Source organism: Python bivittatus, unplaced genomic scaffold (genome assembly GCF_059951505.1).
Source record: "Python bivittatus isolate LINGU-HERP-01145 unplaced genomic scaffold, Pbiv_v1 ctg000610_np1212, whole genome shotgun sequence".
Taxonomy (NCBI): domain Eukaryota; kingdom Metazoa; phylum Chordata; class Lepidosauria; order Squamata; family Pythonidae; genus Python; species Python bivittatus.
In genome coordinates this window covers 16,011,303-16,030,442 of record NW_028277088.1, presented here as the reverse complement: position 1 = coordinate 16,030,442, position 19,140 = coordinate 16,011,303, and the positions used below count along the sequence as shown (strand labels likewise).

Sequence of the window (19,140 nt, the reverse complement as noted above, 5' to 3'; positions counted from 1 at the left end):
GATTATTATTATTATTTTAAATCCTAAAACTTACCAGAGGTTCTCTATTTTTTACGAGCCTGATGATCTTCACAGAATCTTCTTCGTTATCAATATCGTCAGGCATGGGAGGCAATACAGGATCATAGCTTTTCTGAGCAACAGTATCATGCACAGAAAGCAAAGCCTGCAAAAATCGGGTTAAAAACAACTGTCAACTAAAAAAGATAAAAGACGTATCTGCATTGGCAGTTTACCAATACTACTGCAGATCTTGATACAGTTTGCATCTCATCAGCAATGATTTGGCACTGAACGTCCTTCACAGCTTAGGAACAGTACTTTTTTCCAGGATAAAATCAAAGAAGCTGCATTCTGCATTGTTGAAAGGATACGTTTGTTCAATTTAACAAAACTGCAGTACAAGCACAAACTTCTAAGACATCGGTGAAGAGAAACTACAGAAAAAAGGTCTCACGCAAGCAGCAAACTGGATTCTTTTTGTTCACGAAAAGAAAGAGAACACTTAATGGCTATGTGTATTTTAGAGATCTTGTCTTTACAGGATTGTTATATTTCCAGATTCACCATCTAAAAGCTATTATTTGCATGAATAGCGCTAGAAATAATTTTTTTAGAACATTAAAGCTAGTATGATTCAAATTCTTGTACTACCTACATATAAGTATTGACATTCATGTGGATTTGTATACATGATCAAACTGGAATACTGAAAACCCTGTGCCACGCCTAGTTGATGTAGGACAAAGCACGGACCAATTCTCATCTCAATGTGTAAGAAAAGGATTAAAATCTATTCTTAAACTGAATTCAGAACTTGAGAAAACTGCAATCATCACATCAACTTCATTCCAACAATATTACTATACTATTAAGATAACCAAGATATGAATATTTATCAGGTCTTCCTAACTATTCTCTCTTTTTTCCAAACAAGATATATATTATTGAAGGTCAACAATATCCATATGACATAATATGTTTATCATTTTAAAATAATGACTGCTAGTGAAACGATGCTATTTGAAATAACATTACAGTGGTTTTCCCTTACCATGGCAGTAGTTTTATTTTTGCATGTAACAAAAAGACAATTTCCTGCACTGAAAATACAGTTTTAAACATTTAACATCAACTATTCTGCACCAGTGAATTGGCCTGCAGCTGTTACTGATACGGATACAGTAAATATGAAGTTAGAAGCTTTTTTCCTTCTTTAAACTGCTGTTTCCTCTTCTTTGGGACTATTAATCTCAGGAGACACTTCGGTCTGCCTACATATTCTTAAATACCCACTCAAAGTTGCAGCTACTTCATACCATCTGGTTAAAGTATTCATATTCTTCCCGGTGGCACCTCTTTTTCCTCCCTCCCTAATTCAATCTATACTTTCAGAAGGGTTTTAAACATTATTTAATCAGATCCATTTGTTTAAAACAGTAAAGTCTCCTGATGATTCATTAGCATGATACAAAGGTAGCTGCCACGGTTTTTTCAGCTTTCCAGTCTAGCTTACGGTCCTGTTAATCCCTGAAAGTCTCCCATCCAAGTACTAACCAGGCCCGGTCCCGCCAGCTTCTGAGCCCACACAAGGTCATTAGTAAGTCTTCTGAATAAAACAATTAAATTAGGGGGTCTATAAAACCCTAGAACTGTAGGGTAAGCACGACAGAAGATATTGCTGTAACAACTCCTTGTTAATCAATTTCTAAAGTTGTAAAAAATGCTTTCAAATGGTAGAGGGGAAAACAGATTCTGAAAAGCAGAAGCAAATTTGAAATGGATGCTTGTTTTAGGCACCTAATGGGAACACAGAACCGAAAAGGGAAAAGTGGGCAGAAAGCAAGCTGCTGTGCTCCCTTGTGCCTCTTCCTTTTTTCGGGGGGTGTGTGTCCCCAATTGCAGGAGGTCAGCAGCATTCCATGAGCTGGGAGAGGTGGAGGGAGAAGGAACAGCAGCAGCTGCAGCCATTGCTCAGCAAGCGGACAGACCTATGCAGAGAAGACCCCCAGCAAAGACAAGCCCAGAGAGGGGAAAGGAAAAAGAGCTGAAGGGCTAGTGAGCAGAGTGACACAGAAATAAATAGCAAAAAGATACAGTCGGGGTGGCAGCAACTGGGAAAACTAGGGCTTGGATAGTTGCCCCTGCCCCCAATGGAAAACACGCCTGACAAGAATAGCTGACAAATGGGTTATGGCCACCATAACACCAGTGATGCGATAACAGGCTCCAGGAACAGCACAAAAGTAGATGGTGAAAGGCAGAAAGCCTGGAACTCCAGAGGCCAAGCACTGGCAAGGGGGAGAACGGGACAGGAGGGCGTCCTGTGACAGTCACGGCCACCAGGTCAAGGAAGTTAAATCTCTGGTGGCAACCACAGCTACAGCAGGGAGCGAGGGAGACCAACCACCACTTTCTACTCAATACCCAGACTAGTGAGGCCACACAACTATGTGAAAGATTGGGGTGGAAAGGACTAGGAGAATTAGCACAAAGGGAGTTAAATGGGAACATAGACATGGGTGGTTTAAATAGATAAATACAGTAGGAAAAAATATTAGAGTGTCTTTTTATTCAGAACAGAGAATCATAGTAAGCGGATAGACTATAGAATGGTAAATAAAACAGAATTGAGTAGACAGTAAAGGATAACACAGGAAGAATAATTCCTGGGAATAAAACAAAACAAAGAAAAGACAAACTCTGTATTATAGGGAAATATTATTTTGAAGTGTGTGTGTGTGTGTGTGTGTGTGTGTGTCCGCGCATGTAAAATGAAATTCTTTTTGAAGGAATTTGTTCAGCCTTGGTGTATTTGGCCATACACACCAACGTGGAGGCTAGGTTATTCAGTTAGAAACTTTTAAAGAAAAAGGTTGATAATATATCTTCTTTCGCATAATATACAGTAGTCCAGCATACCCATATTATGTTCAAATTTATTTCATTTAATCATTACATTAAATGGGAGCACAGTTGTAACCAGGAACATAGCAAATTTGCACAGATATCAAACCACACTGCTGAGTCAGGGAAAAGGACAAGATAGCCCCCAAGTAGAAAGGACTTTCACTGCTTCACAAAAATAACTCTAAATTCCTTTTTCACTTTTATATATTACTTTAAGGAATTGAGCTGTTTTGGTTTTCTTTCCTGAGCAATTTCAAATAGGCTACTTGATTCATTTTTCAGCTTTTTGCTATTCTCAAAATTTAAGACTTGTTGCTTGATTTATCTGCACTGATTTTCAAATTTACTTACAGCAATCTGACTGCCAGCTATTTAACAAGTGTGACATTAGAAGTCTATGCTTTTCCTGAAGCAAAAAAAAAAAAAAAATCATATACCAAATGGAAACAGATTAGAACATTTCACTCTAGCAAACAGAGCACTTTCTCTTTTCTAAAAGATAAAATTAATTCAGTGCACTGCTAATCAAAGGAGGCAGCAATTCTCCAGTTATTATTAACACTGATGCAAGAAAGCACGATGCATGCTGGGTCTTCTACATTACAGCTTTCTACATGCCAATTTTCCTTTGGATACATACCAACCCCATTTTCATTCTAATGATCCAAAGGATTCATCTAAATGCTATGCTTTTGGTCTATTTACATGAATGGATTGCATTTAGGAAACATATTGTTTCTACTGTTTTTCACAACTTGTATTTGCATCCACTTACTTTGGAAGCAATTTTCTCTATTTCAGCAGAAACTGCAAAAAAGCCAATTAGCTAAGAATCCCAGAAAATAGGTCACTCTAAACTAGGCATAACCATCACCACCACATGATGGGGCTCAGCAAGGAAGAATTCACCAGATAAATTTGAAAAGGACAAAAGTAAATTCTTTTTCAAGTTGAACTTGATTCGTGATCACTTCATGGACATATCCATATCATTGCAAGAAGATATCTTTAATTTGCAATTTTTGGAATGTATTTTCTGGGTAAATAAATCATACAGAAACTAAAATCACACTTCATCTGGCTGGCTTATCAAGCAGCCAAATAATATCTTGCTGGATGAATTCACAAATTATATTAAGCTGCATTTTTAAAGGTATTTTTAAATTTTAAAGTTCAACAAGCAGGAATTATATTCATACATAATGCTAAGCCATAAACTATTATTTATGAACCTCATGCCTGGGTTCATACTATCACACTACACCAAAACCAAATTAATTCCATTATAACAAAATGAAATGTAAATTATTTCTAGAAGTTAAAGAGTATTATAAGTGTGCAATATCAGCCAAATATACCTGTATTTCTTTGCTGTATTTCATAACAAATCTTTTGAAAGGGTGATTCAGTTTACCTTAGAGTTTATCTCATTCATACATGCAAAATAGCTACTTAATTCATCCCCACAATCCCTCAGATGCAACCTGCAGCATTAATCTCTATAAACTGTAAAAAGAGCTTCAGAAATGACACCTCCAGGTTACATAAGCATGTGGCCCTCACAGGAATACAGATAGTCCTTGCTTAGAGACTACTCATTTAGCAACTGTTCAAAGTTATGACAGTCTGAACAAGAAGACTTACAACCGGTCCTCGAAGTTATGGCTGTTGCAGCATCCCCATGGTCACATGATTGTGATTCGGGCACTTGGCAACTGGAGCACAATTACGACGGTCGCAGCATCCCTTGGTCACATGATTGCCATTTGCGACCTTCACTACCAGCTTCCGACAAGCAAAGTCAAAGGGGAAGCTGGCAGGAAGCCGCAAGTCACGGTCACGTGACGCTGTGCTTAACAACCATGTGTGATTCATTTAACATCCACCACCGGAACTACTGTCATAAGTCGGTGCAGTCATGTGATTTTTCACTTTATGACTGTGTCGCTTAGTGATGGAGTTGCTGGTCCCAATTACAGTCATTAACTAAGGACTACCTGTATATGAAACTATATCAGAAAAATTGATTTGCTGCTACATTAAAATGTTTGTTAATCCCTTTCAGGTTGCAATTGGAAAGGAAATATCCTTAAAAGTAAATTCACAAATTATGCTAGAGTTTAACAGACTGATATCTTTAATCACTATAGACGTATTGAAGAAAAGAACTTGGCTGTTTTCCCATTTGTTCTTTTCTTGTGTACGTTACAGTGAAACATTTAAAAAGAGAGTCTGCCTTAGAGTATTATATGCATCATGTATTTTGCCTTCTAAGTTGTAATATTAGCTCCATACAACTTGTAATGCTCTTTCAATTTCTCTTTCAAGAGTACCACAATATTTTGTCAGCATTCCTTGCAGAAGTGAATAGGACACAAAATAATAAGAAACTGGGGTGAGACATGATGCATTTTATGGTAGCATAGTAAAACCTCAATTTAGCAGATCAACTGGGGTAAAGCGTTTAAATCCAAATGTCTATTAAATCTAAATGTACATAAAATTACTGGAATTTATATTACTGGACACTTTACCTGAGCTTACTGAATAGCAGTTCTGAGGTAGCTAAAGGATTGTCACATAAAAAATTGGATTGGTTACCTTGTTGTCTTGGAGGACAGAACGAGTGGTTGAAATACAGGGAAGTGAATTCAAGTTAGACATGAGGAGGAATTTCCTGTCAGGAAGACCTGTCATCTAGTACAATAGTTTGCCTTATTATTATGACTGGTTGCACAGCCAGATGTTTAGACTGGATTTGGCATTTTTATCCACCTATCGAGTCCTTCCCAAGGACCTGGGATAGGCAGATTTATTTATTTAGCATATGGCATACAATGCCAGGCAGTCTACGATGTTTTGTACACATGGTAGATGTTCTGGCGCCAGCAATTGCTAGTTCTTTATTGCACTGGTGCACCACAAGAGGGCGAGCTAGCTTTGCACCAACTGGCCAGCAGTGTTCCTAGGGAAGTTGGCTCATCCGGGGCTTTTTCTTTCTTCACCAGTCCTTTCGCCGATCGCGTCCAGGCAGATCCAGAGCGGTTCCTGCTCCCCGCACTGCCAGTGTTTCCCCCCGCCAAAATGGGGGTACCTATTTATCTACTCGCAGTTGGTATGCTTTTGAACTGCTAGGTGGGCAGGAGCTAGCGATGAAATGACGGGAGCTCACTTCTGTCACGCGGAGCTGGGCTTGAACTGTTTGAGTATCAACCATTTCTGGCCGGCAAACTCCAGCGTCATAAAGCCACTGCACCACCGCATCCCCACGATTGTCAGATGTTATTGTTTGATGGTGTTAAAGGTATCGTTGCAGGATATAAACTGTTCCAAGTAAAGCTGTCTTATGATTATGATTATGATTATTATGGTTGGTTGTACAGTCAGCCAGATGTTTAGACTGGATTTGGTATTTTATCCATCTATTATTATTAATAATAATGTTACCTGACTCCCAGCAACATGAAGTGATATGTTCCTCTTAATAGTATAGAAGACATAATTAGTTAAACATGCAATTTGCTACTTGACATGTTTTGTTTAGAAACAGATGTACCATACTTAGTTAATCAAATAAATGTATCAGCATGATAATAAGCAAAATACCTCTATGCTTTGTATACTTATTGATATAGGGATAGATACATAGGTAGAAAGATTAAAGTATTATTCTAGTTTTGTAATTCCTTTAACAAATGGTAGGACTTAATTGCATCACTTAATTAAGCATGACAGAGGGTTCTGGGGCCTCATTACTTGATCTGTGTGAAAAACTCCAAGGAAACTAGGCATTTCAAGGACAATTGCATGGCCTGTGCATCCTTATCACATCTATTCCTTAACGAAGTATAAAAATATATACCAAAGAACCTCTTTTTAGTGTCTTCACTCTTAGGATTTAGTAGCTCATCAGAAAATTGTTATCTCACCTTTGTAACCAAGCAACAGCCTACATCATTGCTTAATACTATTACTGTGCATGTCATGTAATCTATGTGTGTGTGTAACATATGTACTCATGTTAACCTGACTCTGAGGCTCCTTGCTGCAAGGCATAGAGTCTAGGTGACTCACTGGATTGAATAAAATGATTGTTGGGATTCTCTCCAGTTGTTTTGGTAAATTCTTTGGATGTGTTTTCCAACACAGTAAGATCTTTACATAGAGGCTGGATGGCCATTTGTCCAAACTGCTTTAGCAGAACCTACAAAGAACAAGGGCTTGAACTTGACGATCTCTGAGATCCTGTCCAAAGTTGATTGTCATGATTCTAAGAATGTAGCGAGATTTGGCTTAACAGCAATAAAATTGAGACAGTCTTTGGTACAGAGAATTTAGAAGGTAATGAAATGAAATTTTAGTTATAAATTTTTATAATATTTATGTTTTTAATACTTCACTCTTTTTTAATCTCTCTGCATGGCATAAGATATAAAATCTACCATTAAGGTACAACCAAATAATGCACCATATGAGAGAAAGTTTCTTAAGCTACTTCAGCACTTTTTCTAGCAATTTTGCATATCCACCTGGACACAAGACTGTTCACAGAAATGTCCGTGTACTTTGAAAACTCCCAGAATGAGGAGTGAGCAATTCTGCAGCTTAACAGGTGCAAGCAACACACCCTTACCTTGAGGTTGGGTTTGGACAGGAGCTTCAACAGCTCTCTGATCTCATTGTTTAGTGGTTTACTCTGCAGCTCCTCAGCCAGCTGTGAAGGAGATTAAAACAACACAAAAAACATTAGCAAACACATTGTTTTACTCAGTGTATAAGTAACAACCAAAAATCAATCTTGTTCAAATTTACTACTTTCCAGTAGTTTTAGCATGAAGAAAAACAGATAATCAATCATTACTCTTAATTTTCTGTCCCTTGCACTAAATTCTGGGCAAGTCTTTCAACTGAATTTGACTTAAGCAATCTTTTCTGGCAACGGCACCCAAATCACATTCTGATTTATAGCAACAAGGGCAAATCCCAGGACATTCATCTAAGTGAATGGTCCTTTGCATGTAAACAAAGCGCTGCTTGTAAAAAATGACTGGATCAAACTTTGACACTGTCTATATAAACTAGCTTCTGAATGAAGAGGTGAAATCTACACTGCTTCCAAAATACCACAGTAGCTTTTTTGTTTAGAGCTGGAATACAGAAGCAGGGTGCTTCTGTGTGCTACTACTCCAAATTTTATTATGTTTACATACAAGAAGCAAATGTCTTGTTAAATGTCAGACAAGTTTATCACAGAAACATGGCTAGAGTCAAGTTACCAGATATTCAAGCATTCTACAGTCTTTAAAAATGAACTCAACTATAGTCAGACTATAATCCAAAACAGCGATTTATAAAATGTTACAAGAGGATCTAACTTCATATAGCGATAACTGCACTCTCCTTATAAAACAACACACTTGCTATAACAAGAATTTTTTTTTTGCAAATTCATAATCACAGGAACTAGATATTCTGGAATCATCCAATCCAGTGAGTATGAATCTGTAAAAAGAAAAAGAAAAAAGAAAAAAGTTACTTCCCTCCCCCGACTTCTATTTACAAATACCTAAATAAAAATGTATGAAAGTATCAATCTACAATAAAAATACAGCACTGCACCAAGGACTGCCATTAAGTGTGCAACACTATACCTATTTTTCCTTTAAATCAGTTTAATTTTTCTTGCAGCACCTCATGTTCTGTCATAGTTTACACAACTATGTATACAATCAGTAAACACAGGGTTGGATTTGATTAACAAAAATTAGAGTAACAAGAAATTAAATAATCAGTGGCATATAGCATAATTTCATTTTTAATTATGAAAGCAATTAGAAAAACTTGATGCATGCTTCATTTCTTTAGTTATTATCAGTCATTTCTCTTATTCTCTCAGTATATTAGCTATTTCGTCTATGTGTGTTTTGGGGAAACAATACTCTTCTCACTTAACATACTAAATGGCAACAACTTTTCTTTCAACGTAGGTGCCTACAATTTATCTTGGTTACCAAGGCAGAACAAGAACCAGTCTAAATGCCATGTTTTTAGAATGATTAAACACTTAATAAAATTCAAAGCAAGGTTATCAATCTTATGGTGACAGGTCTTTGGAAAGTGGTTCCTATCCAATTCAGATGGCCTCATTCATACACTAATTCTGTCTTCTGCTTTCAGACTTTAAAAACTGTAGCGTCAATGGATTCTTCATGTATACTTACATCATCCGCCAAGGCTGAGGCACCGTGCAACATGGGCACGGGGCTCTGTTTTTCATAGTGATACAATTTCTCATGAATCTAGGAGATAAGGGTATAAAACAGTTTACTTAGCAGCAGAAATATCTTCTGGAAATATACACTGGCTAGTTAAACAACTGCAAATAAAGAAAAAAACCACCGCCTTACCGAAGCATTTAGTATGAACATGTAGATATAATTCATCATCACATTCTGGTGAAGTGATGAAATTATGAAATCAAATGGAAAAAAAATTAACCATGTAGACCAGTGTTTCTCAGCCTTGGCAGCTTTCAGATATGTGGACCAACTCCCAGAATTCCCCAGCCAGCAAGGCTGGCTGGGGAATTCTGGGAGTTGAAGTCCACACATCTGAAAGTTGAAGTCCACACATCTGAAAGTTGTCAAGGCTGAGAAATACTGATGTAGACCAATCTACAGTCAAACTAAACATTCACCTTTCTTTCCCTTGTTCTTTACTTTGTAGGTCTTTTCTCACGCATTTCCTCACACCTTACTTATGATTTAGACATTAGTGCTGCTGAAAACAAAAATGCGTAACATGTTATATTTTACCACCCATACTTCTGAAGTTACCAACATAAACAAGCAAAGAGCTACATCGTTTTCCTAATATTTATTCAGCAAAATATACTTAGGTATCATGTTTCTTAGATTTTAATAGCCATGTCACAACCATCTGCTTTTATCCTCTGTACATAGAATTAAACATTTTTGGACAAGCTATGGAATAAAATACATTTGTAAGAAGATGTAAACAGGTCATTTGTTCAAGTCTTTTAAGTCATATAAAATATCAAGTCATTTAAAACATACAGCATATTCATGCATTTAAATAGACTAAGATTAGTATTACCTCATATTTAAACACAATCAAGTAATGACTGTTTATAGTTTGATTATAAAATCTAGACATTCTGTCACAATGATTTGCAAGCATTCCATTTTGCATAAATGTTTCTGCTATGCTAGAACATTTCCCAACATTTTTTAAAATGACCAAGAGAAGAAAGTGATAGATTTATTTTTACATTTTGATAGACAAATTGCATATTTGCATAACTTTCTTTGTTGGACCAGACCAAGTCAATATAATTTAACATTCTCTCTGCTAAAAATGGACTTAATAGCATGTTTGGAAAACCCACACCCAGACATCTTCATGTTTATTCCCCACATCTATTCCCCAAAACGTACTGTTATTAAATATGATTTCTATTTACCTGTCACAGATGTGATTAATTCTGCATAAATTTGCCCAAACTATTTTTGAAACCATCTAAAAAAATGAATGCTGATATACCTTGAGATAGTAAAATCTGTGAGTTAATTATTATTATACTTCCACACCCAGAAACCAAATTTCAATGTTCATTATTTGAAAAAATATTTCAAAAATATGAAAAGAGAAGTTTAAAAAGAATTGATGAATAAAACGGGTTTTAAGCTTGAGAAGAAGGTAAAATATCTGGTGAACCCTATGACAGATATGAACTGTATGTTATTTCAAAATAACTATGTTAAGACATGGAATGAAGTTAAAAAGATACATTAAGATGGGAGAAACTACAACTGTCATTGCTGGAGAGAATTTCTGTGATAAAAATGAATGTCTTGGCTACAATGATGTTTTTATTTCAGATAATACCTGTTTTGACAACTGTTGCACCATTTAAAGAGCAGCAGAATATATATCTAAATTTGTGTGGCAAGGGAGAAAAAACATTGGGTTTACTTGATTTGAAATTGTATTTTGCAGCTTGCTGTTTGGTTCAGTGGGTGTTGCTGAGAAACAGAAGGCTTTTGGAGTTAGAAGAACAGGGCCTGAGATTTGGGTAGCATGGATATTTGTGGTATGATAAAGTCAAGGTTAATGTGGATTTTAAAAATCATTATGTTGGATGGATGGATGGATGGATGGATGGATGGATGGATGGATGGAGAGAGAGAGAGAAAAGGGTTTTTACTTAATGCCCCCTCTTTTCGAGCTTTTGGCAAACAGGACAGGACTGGCAACAACCTCTCACATCCTGTCAGCCCCCCTAGATAGACCAGACCAGGAAATCAACTCCACCAGAAGGTTAAAACGACTGTTATTGAGATTAGTTATTGCACCATAATCTTGGAAGTCTGCTTGTGCTGTACACCTCCTCCTCCTCCTTCTCCTTATATTCCAGTGAATTAGAAAAGCATCTATCTGAGCTGCTTCCTAATGTTATCTCATTGTTCTGGACTTAAAAAAAAAAATGCTTCAGCCCCTTTTGCCCAGGCAACGGATCCTACGTATCTCTGTCAAGGTCATCTTCCTTACTCTCTACACATCCTGAGTAGTATCTGGCCAATCAAAATACTTGGGGAGCCTTTGGCCTTTCTTGCATGCCTAGACATTCGGCCCAAAACGTGAAATCCATACTACCTGAAAGCTGTATTTTTTTATTTTTTATTTTGGCCCAATTAGCTGTTTAACTAGTCTCGCTTAAACCCTTGTGTCTGGGGCCACCACTTTCTACAGAGTTTATTCTCCCAGCTGAATTGTGCCCCTCAGTGACCCTTCCTTCGTTCTCTGTCTCTCCTCTTGCTTCTACCTTCCTCTATTCTAGAGAGTTCTCAGTTTATAGGTCTTTCTGAAAATGGATACAGGACTGGGCTGCTGACTGTACAGAAAACGTCAGCATGAAGAGGGAGAGAATTCTGTGTCTGGGCTCTTCTTTCTTCATCCACTCCATGGTGCATTTGTTTCAGAGCAAGTCTGAGCAGCTGAGCTTTCTGCATTTCCAGCCTCTTTATTCTATTTCTTTTAAGTCCTGGTCCAAACACATACTGTTGTATCAGCTCCCGTTGCATCTTTTCCCACAACTAATGAATCTTTCATAACTCCCCCCCTCATATATGCCTCTTTCATTTTTCCATCCTACCAATAATCTGGCCACAGGTATTTTAAAGGAACTTTTCCACCCAAAGTCTCTTAAATTGACATATCTCTTTGGAATCGTCACTTTCATATCAAATAGATCTGCCTTTATGAACAACTGAACAACTTTCACTGGAATCAAATTAGCTTTTATTTAATAAGTAAGTAGGCTCCTTTAATACATTCTGGTACTAAATATATTCTCCTAATTTGGTAATTCCAAAGGACAGATGATTTCCTAAGGCTAGGATTCTCTGAAATGGGTTTGTGTGTGTGTGCACGCGCTTTATGGAATCAAATATATACAGTAGTTTGACATTGGGCTTAAAAATAGTCTGAGACTTTTTATTTCATTTCTTTGTCAAGCTGCAAGTTAGCATTCTGCTGTAAGAGTAGCAGATAGTATTCAAACAAATTGATGCTTTACAATATTTTACAGTAACTCTCCTAAGTCACCATTTTTTAAGAGTTCTCAGGACAAATTATAAAATTCCAAATGTATCAACAAGTCCATAAAGATTGGGGAACCCCTAAGTGTTATTTCCTCTAAAATTTCCCTAAGCTTATCAGTAGTTAAAGCTCTCGTTGATTTTAATCACTGTGTTTACCACTGATTTAATCATATCAGGTTTTGAATTCTGAATTTGAAGCTCCTTTGAAAATTCTGGTTAGCTGTATTTTTAAGGTTATAATCAGTAGAAATTGTAATTCTAAATCTTCTGCTTTAACTCTATGGAACATTTTTAGGACCATAGTTTTGTATGCAAAATGGTACTATGGTTTATTGTTGAAACTGACTCTTCCCTTCTAATTCAATATATTTGCTTTATCTGACCTGCAATATTATTTTCCTTTTAATTTTCAATCTTAATCAGACCTGATAGATCTAGACACAAAATGCAGTTCAACTTCTGAATTAATAGTAAAGTTATGCAGAATACTATTCTCTTTTTGCAAGTGTAGTCTAAATAGTGTTATAAACCCCTTGCTTCTTGTACAGTCTCATTAAAAACAAAATGTTGGTCTTTCTGAAAGAAACTGACTTCTTTGTTCCTCACATAACAAAATAAAGCAGCTATTATTTGAGATTTCTGAGCCTTCATTCAAGTGAGCTTTTTTGGTCAATAACTAGAAGGGGTTTTGATGACTTTGCTTATAGGAAGAGGTCCCCACGGTGGACAGAGGAAATTCAGACTAAAGCCAAACAATTTACCCTTCCTCCAAGATAAATTTCTCTGTGCTTTTAGAGCCAATTTTCAAAACTGGATGAGGTTTTGTTGTGTACTTTAATCTCAAATTTCTTAGAACTTGGACCCTTTCAAGGCATTCAGAAGTCAGAAGAGAAACTCTCATCTTGTCTTTTTTGACATAAGAACATGAGATTCTAGCAACAATCCTGCTTTTATAAATGCAGTCCATGTACTGAACAGCTATCTAGAGATATCATGCTCTCTTTTTTGAAATAAATTAAATAGCTCAAAATATATCCTTCTCCTGCAAGTTCATATCCTTGTTTATTAATTGCTATATATGCAACCCACTGTCAGAACAACTTGAACACAGGAGTGGTTCGAGATTGGAAAAGGTGTGCAGCAGGGCTGGATTGCTACATCTACTTAATTTATATACAGAGACAATTTTGAGAGAACTTTAATTTAGACAAATCAGAGATTGCAATAAAATTTGGCAGCAGGACATTTAATATTCTAAGATATACAGACAACACCACTCTACTGGCAGAAAATGAAAAGGATATAAAATAACTTATCCTAAAAGTCAAAGAGAAAGTAAAAAAGCTGGATTGCATTTAAACATCAAGAAGACTAAAGTCACAACAACAGAAATGGTGATATTGACAATGAAGAAATTGAATCAGTCCAGAACTTCATTTTCCTTGGTTCCAAAATTCCTGACCAAACAGGAGACACTGGACTCAAAATTAAATCAGAATATTATTTGCACATACTGCAATGACTAGCATTAAGAAGATCTGGACAATAATAATTTAAAAAGCAGAATGGTACTTCACATACTTTGGACAGCAAAAGTAACAAACAATGAAATTACAGACCGCATCAAACCAGAAATATCACTGGAAGCTAAGATTACCAAGCTATACGGCTGCCTTATTTTGATCCTATCACATGATAAGCTTCCTCAGAGAAATTATGTTATGAATGGTTGGAGGTGCTAGAAAATGCAGCCAGCAGAGAATGTGCTAAACAGATATAATCAAGCAAGATACTGGTTTAAACCAAGAAATATTAAACAACGTTGCAAAACATTGGAAAGAATAGAGAGATCTGAATCTATAAAGTCCCTGAAAGTTGGATGTGACAGAAGAGATGAAGGCAGAGAGAGGTGCAACCATAAGCATCTCTTGTTTTGTGCTTCCATTCATGAAAATAGGTAAATAAATCTGGCATGAAGAGCTTAGTGTTACATCCAAATACAAGATTACTTTGCTTAAAAAATATTTTTACAAGAATATTCCCAACGCGTGTGGCTTTGTGCAGCAGACATAATTTCATAGAGAGAAACAATAAAGCTAGGAGAATTATGTTTTTAGAAAGAATTCTGCAAGCTGGTGTTTGCGTAAAAAACACCACCACCCTTTATTCAGGAAGTAACACTGTGACAGGAAAGCCTATGTGACCAACCGTGAGTCTATCTAGAGATCAGATGCGGCAGGATGCATCGTCCATTCCAGGAAGGGAGCGGAAAGTGTCAAGTAAAAAAGAACCCGGGATAAGGGAAGTGACAACAGCCCAAAGTATCTTCTGTTAAAATCTAACAACTCTAATATTTTAAAAATTATTTTATGAGGATTTGCATTACCCCCCAAACTCAGTTTAATTGCCAACTGTTACACGGAATTCAGGGCCAGGGACTCTCATTTTAGAACACAATTATGTTTCAGCATCTCAAAAAGAAGATCTAATGTGATCTATCATCTTAAGTCTTGTAACTAAAATGGTAAAGATGAAAAAGAAATGACATCACTTTTACTAACCTCCAAATATAACAAATAATTCGGATGCTATTCACATGATGAGCACCCTCCTAGAATTTTTTTTTTTAAAATCTAAAAAGGGTCGTCGTATTTTCTGTCTTGGCAACCAATGTATAGACATTTTCAGAACAGATGATGCAAGACCAAGTTTTATTACATGGATTTTAATCTGGGTTGCAGCAATAGTAGATACATCCAAACACAAAATCAAGACAAGACAGATAAAAAAAGGGATATGCATCTCGTATTACAAGTGTTTCAGCGCCCTTCAGAAGGGCAGCAGAAGTTACTGTCAGAGATGTAACACATAGGTTTTACAGTTTACAATTCCTTAGCTCCTTGTTAGATGTAGGATGAATGGGGACCACATGCCTAGTAAAAATAAAGTAAATATCCCATGTCACAATTGGCAAATGAATGAAAATTTGAAGATGATTTTTATGACATCATGTCATCTGCATAGCAAATATGTTAAGCAAAGTTGTAAAGATAATTATTTTAAAACACTGCATTTCAGATGTTTCTTAACAAGAATGTTAACTATAAACTAAGAGAACAAAATCCTGACAAACCCTTGCTTTATAACTTTTCCTCACACTCCAAATGAAAAGGACTAAACACTAAAGATGATGTAGTGTATTAGATACATATAAATAGTAAAATACAAGGGCAGAATAGAGTAACAGAAAAGTGTGCATTTATACAAAGTAATAGCATTAAGTTTCCTCAAGTACAAGAACTTAGTTTAGTTGATAAATATGTTGAGAAGAAATTATGAGCACTCAAACTTGTTCTTCCACAAAATTGATTCTCTCTGTATTTTCAGCAGTTCTAAAGAAGGTATTTATGACTATCAACTGGCGCTGAATGCAACTGGAATACTGAACTTACCATGATGTTCTCTGAGGAATGATTGTTTTTATATTTTGAAACAAGCATGTTATATAGAAAAGGGTACTATTTAAGTTCATGTCTACTTTGAGCCTCAGGGGGCTTTATCATGCAATTAAGAGAAATTCATGCGGGAAAGATCTATCATAGGATATTACCTAGGGCAGTAACACAAAACTTTGGGGTTCAGAGGAAGAACTTCGGGCAGTGGGAAGAAAAACTCTAAACACGTCCTGCAGGTGGGCTTTACAGAAGTATCTACTACACTACTGTACAAACTCTCTGGGGAACAAGATTTGGGATTAAATATCAGAGTTTAGTAGAATTCATGCACTGCTATTTATATTTCCGGTTCCCATGTTATTCCTCAAATTGGAATCCCAACAATCCTGTGGGAACATGAGTACGCAACAGCACCCTTTAATTACAGCCTTAGGATATAACTTTAATCAAAACGACGCTTTGCCACATAAAATGGACCACAAGTGAATAAGCTTCTCACAGTCCAGAGTAAGTATTGGTCCAGCTAGCTTATTTAATCTTCATGAGAAAACATTCAAAGTTAATTTATAAATATCTTTGCAGACTATAATCATATTTTATAATGTATTTGATTTTGTTCATTAGATTTATATCCCACTGCTTTTTGTACAGGAGCTCAAGCCAGCAATGCATATTATAAGGGTAGTGAACAAATGCCAATGCCAATGTTGCCAGCTTTCTGAGATATGTACATGATATGAAGTCTAACAATTTCATAGACTCCAAAGAAGCTTGTCAATGGTTCCAGCGTCTAAAATTATTTTTGGAAAGTGAAAATGATTAAGAGACTAAAACATCTCCTCCATGAGGAATATCTACAGGGTACTTTTGTTTTTAATTATGGTTTTTTTATGGATTGTTGTGAGCCACTTAGAGTCATCATATGAGATAGGCAGCCATATAAGCCCTGCAAATAAACAAACAAACAAATAAGGTTTAAGCTTGAAGTCTATCTCCCACATTGCAAGATGAAACTAAATACGGGAAATTCTGGATTAATGAAAAAAAAATAGCATGATTAAATTGTGAAATTTGCCATCAGGGAGGCAGTGAAGGACAGGAAGGCCTGGCGCAATATGGTTCATGGGGTCACGAAGAGTCGGACATGACTTAACGACTGAAGAACAACAAAAACAACAAAGATGACTATCAGTAATTTAGACTTTTAAAAGAGTACCAGACAAATTCATTGAGGATCAAGAAGTTAATCTCTCAGTAGCTATTAATCTCAATAGCTGTTTTCTACCTGAAACCATACCTGAAATACCACTTGCTATGGAACAACACTGGAGGAGAGTTACTGCCCATGTTTATGAGGCTCCTGAACTTAGTTAAGTGGCCACAGCAGACTCTTACATTGCATGATTGTTTGGCAGAGAACTGCCTGCTTGTTGAATAACCATAAATTCTTGGTGATTGGAAGCACAATCATATGGAGAACCAAGACTGGACTTCTGCCGCCTCATTTCTATCAGGATTCTTTAGCAATTCAAATATGCTGAGCAGCTCTGAATTTACTGCCAGTGCTTCTTTTAAGGGAATATATAATGTTCCAAGAACTTTTGGATTTGATAGATTGCACAACCTTCCTCACTGAAATAGACATATGCAGTGCAAAACATGATTAGTACAGGCACTAATAAACGTTTTCCTAATTCTACACAGCAAAGAGTGCTATTGTACATCAGAGGTCTGACAATGCTTCTTGCAGCTTCTGCTTTCATGCTAAGATAGAATCATAAAAGGAGGCACTTCATTGATAGCAACAGACTGCATTAGAAACAGGAGTGTAGAGCGAATCTAAGATTTACAGTGGGGCAAAAAAGTATTTAGTCAGGCACCAATTGTGCAAGTTCTCCCACTTAAAAAGATGAGAGAGGCCTGTAATTTTCATCATAGGTATACCTCAACTATGAGAGACAAAATGGGGGAAAAAATCCAGAAAATCACATTGTCTGATTTTTAAAGAATTTATTTGCAAATCATGGTGGAAAATAAGTATTTGGTCAATATCAAAAGTTCATCTCAATACTTTGTTATATATCCTTTGTTGGCAATGACAGAGGTCAAACGTTTTCTGTAAGTCTTCACAAGGTTTTCACACACTGTTGCTGGTATTTTGACCCATTCCTCCATGCAGATCTCCTCTAGAGCAGTGATGTTTTGGGGCTGTTGCTGGGCAACACGGACTTTCAACTCCCTCCAAAGGTTTTCCATGGGGTTGAGATCTGGAGACTGGCTAGGCCACTCCAGGACCTTGAAATGCTTCTTACGAAGCCACTCCTTCGTTGCCCGGGCGGTGTGTTTGGGATCATTGTCATGCTGAAAGACCCAGCCACGTTTCATCTTCAATGCCCTTGCTGATGGAAGGAGGTGTTCACTCAAAATCTCACGATACATGGCCCCATTCATTCTTTCCTTTACACGGATCAGTCATCCTGGTCCCTTTGCAGAAAAACAGCCCCAAAGCATGATGTTTCCACCCCCATGCTTCACAGTAGGCATGGTGTTCTTTGGATACAACTCAGCATTCTCTTTCCTCCAAACACAACGAGTTGAGTTTAGACCAAAACGCTCTACTTTGGTTTCATCTGACCATATGACATTCTCCCAATCCTCTTCTGGATCATCCCAATGCTCTCTAGCAAACTTCAGACGGGCCCGGACATGTACTGGCTTAAGCAGGGGGACACGTCTGGCACTGCAGGATTTGAGTCCCTGGGAGCGTAGTGTGTTACTGATGGTAGCCTTTGTTACTTTGGTCCCAGCTCTCTGCAGGTCATTCACTAGGTCCCCCCGTGTGGTTCTGGGATTTTTGCTCACCATTCTTGTGATCATTTTGACCCCACAGGGTGAGATCTTGCGTGGAGCCCCAGATCAAGGGAGATTATCAGTGGTCTTGTATGTCTTCCATTTTCTAATTATTGCTCCCACAGTTGATTTCTTCACACCAAGCTGCTTGCCTATTGCAGATTCAGTCTTCCCAGCCTGGTGCAAGTCTACAATTTTGTTTCTGGTGTCCTTCGACAGCTCTTTGGTCTTGGCCATAGTGGAGTTTGGAGTGTGACTGTTTGAGGTTGTGGACAGGTGTCTTTTATACTGATAGCAAGGTC

The 19,140-nt window shown here is 37.0% G+C and overlaps 1 protein-coding gene across 5 annotated transcripts in view; it reads right to left on the bottom strand.

Annotated features, from left to right (window-relative positions):
• Positions 1 to 19,140, bottom strand: part of MPP7 (MAGUK p55 scaffold protein 7) — an 86,528-nt gene that overhangs the window by 31,015 nt on the left and 36,373 nt on the right. For all 5 annotated transcript variants that reach the window (XM_088150296.1, XM_025167404.2, XM_088150293.1 and 2 more), the window contains exons 4-6: positions 9,132 to 9,209; positions 7,544 to 7,624; positions 35 to 166 (exon numbers count right to left, since the gene is read on the bottom strand). In XM_088150296.1, coding sequence (XP_088006422.1) covers positions 35 to 166; positions 7,544 to 7,624; positions 9,132 to 9,209 — 291 coding nt within the window. The remainder of the gene's footprint in view (positions 1 to 34; positions 167 to 7,543; positions 7,625 to 9,131; positions 9,210 to 19,140) is intronic.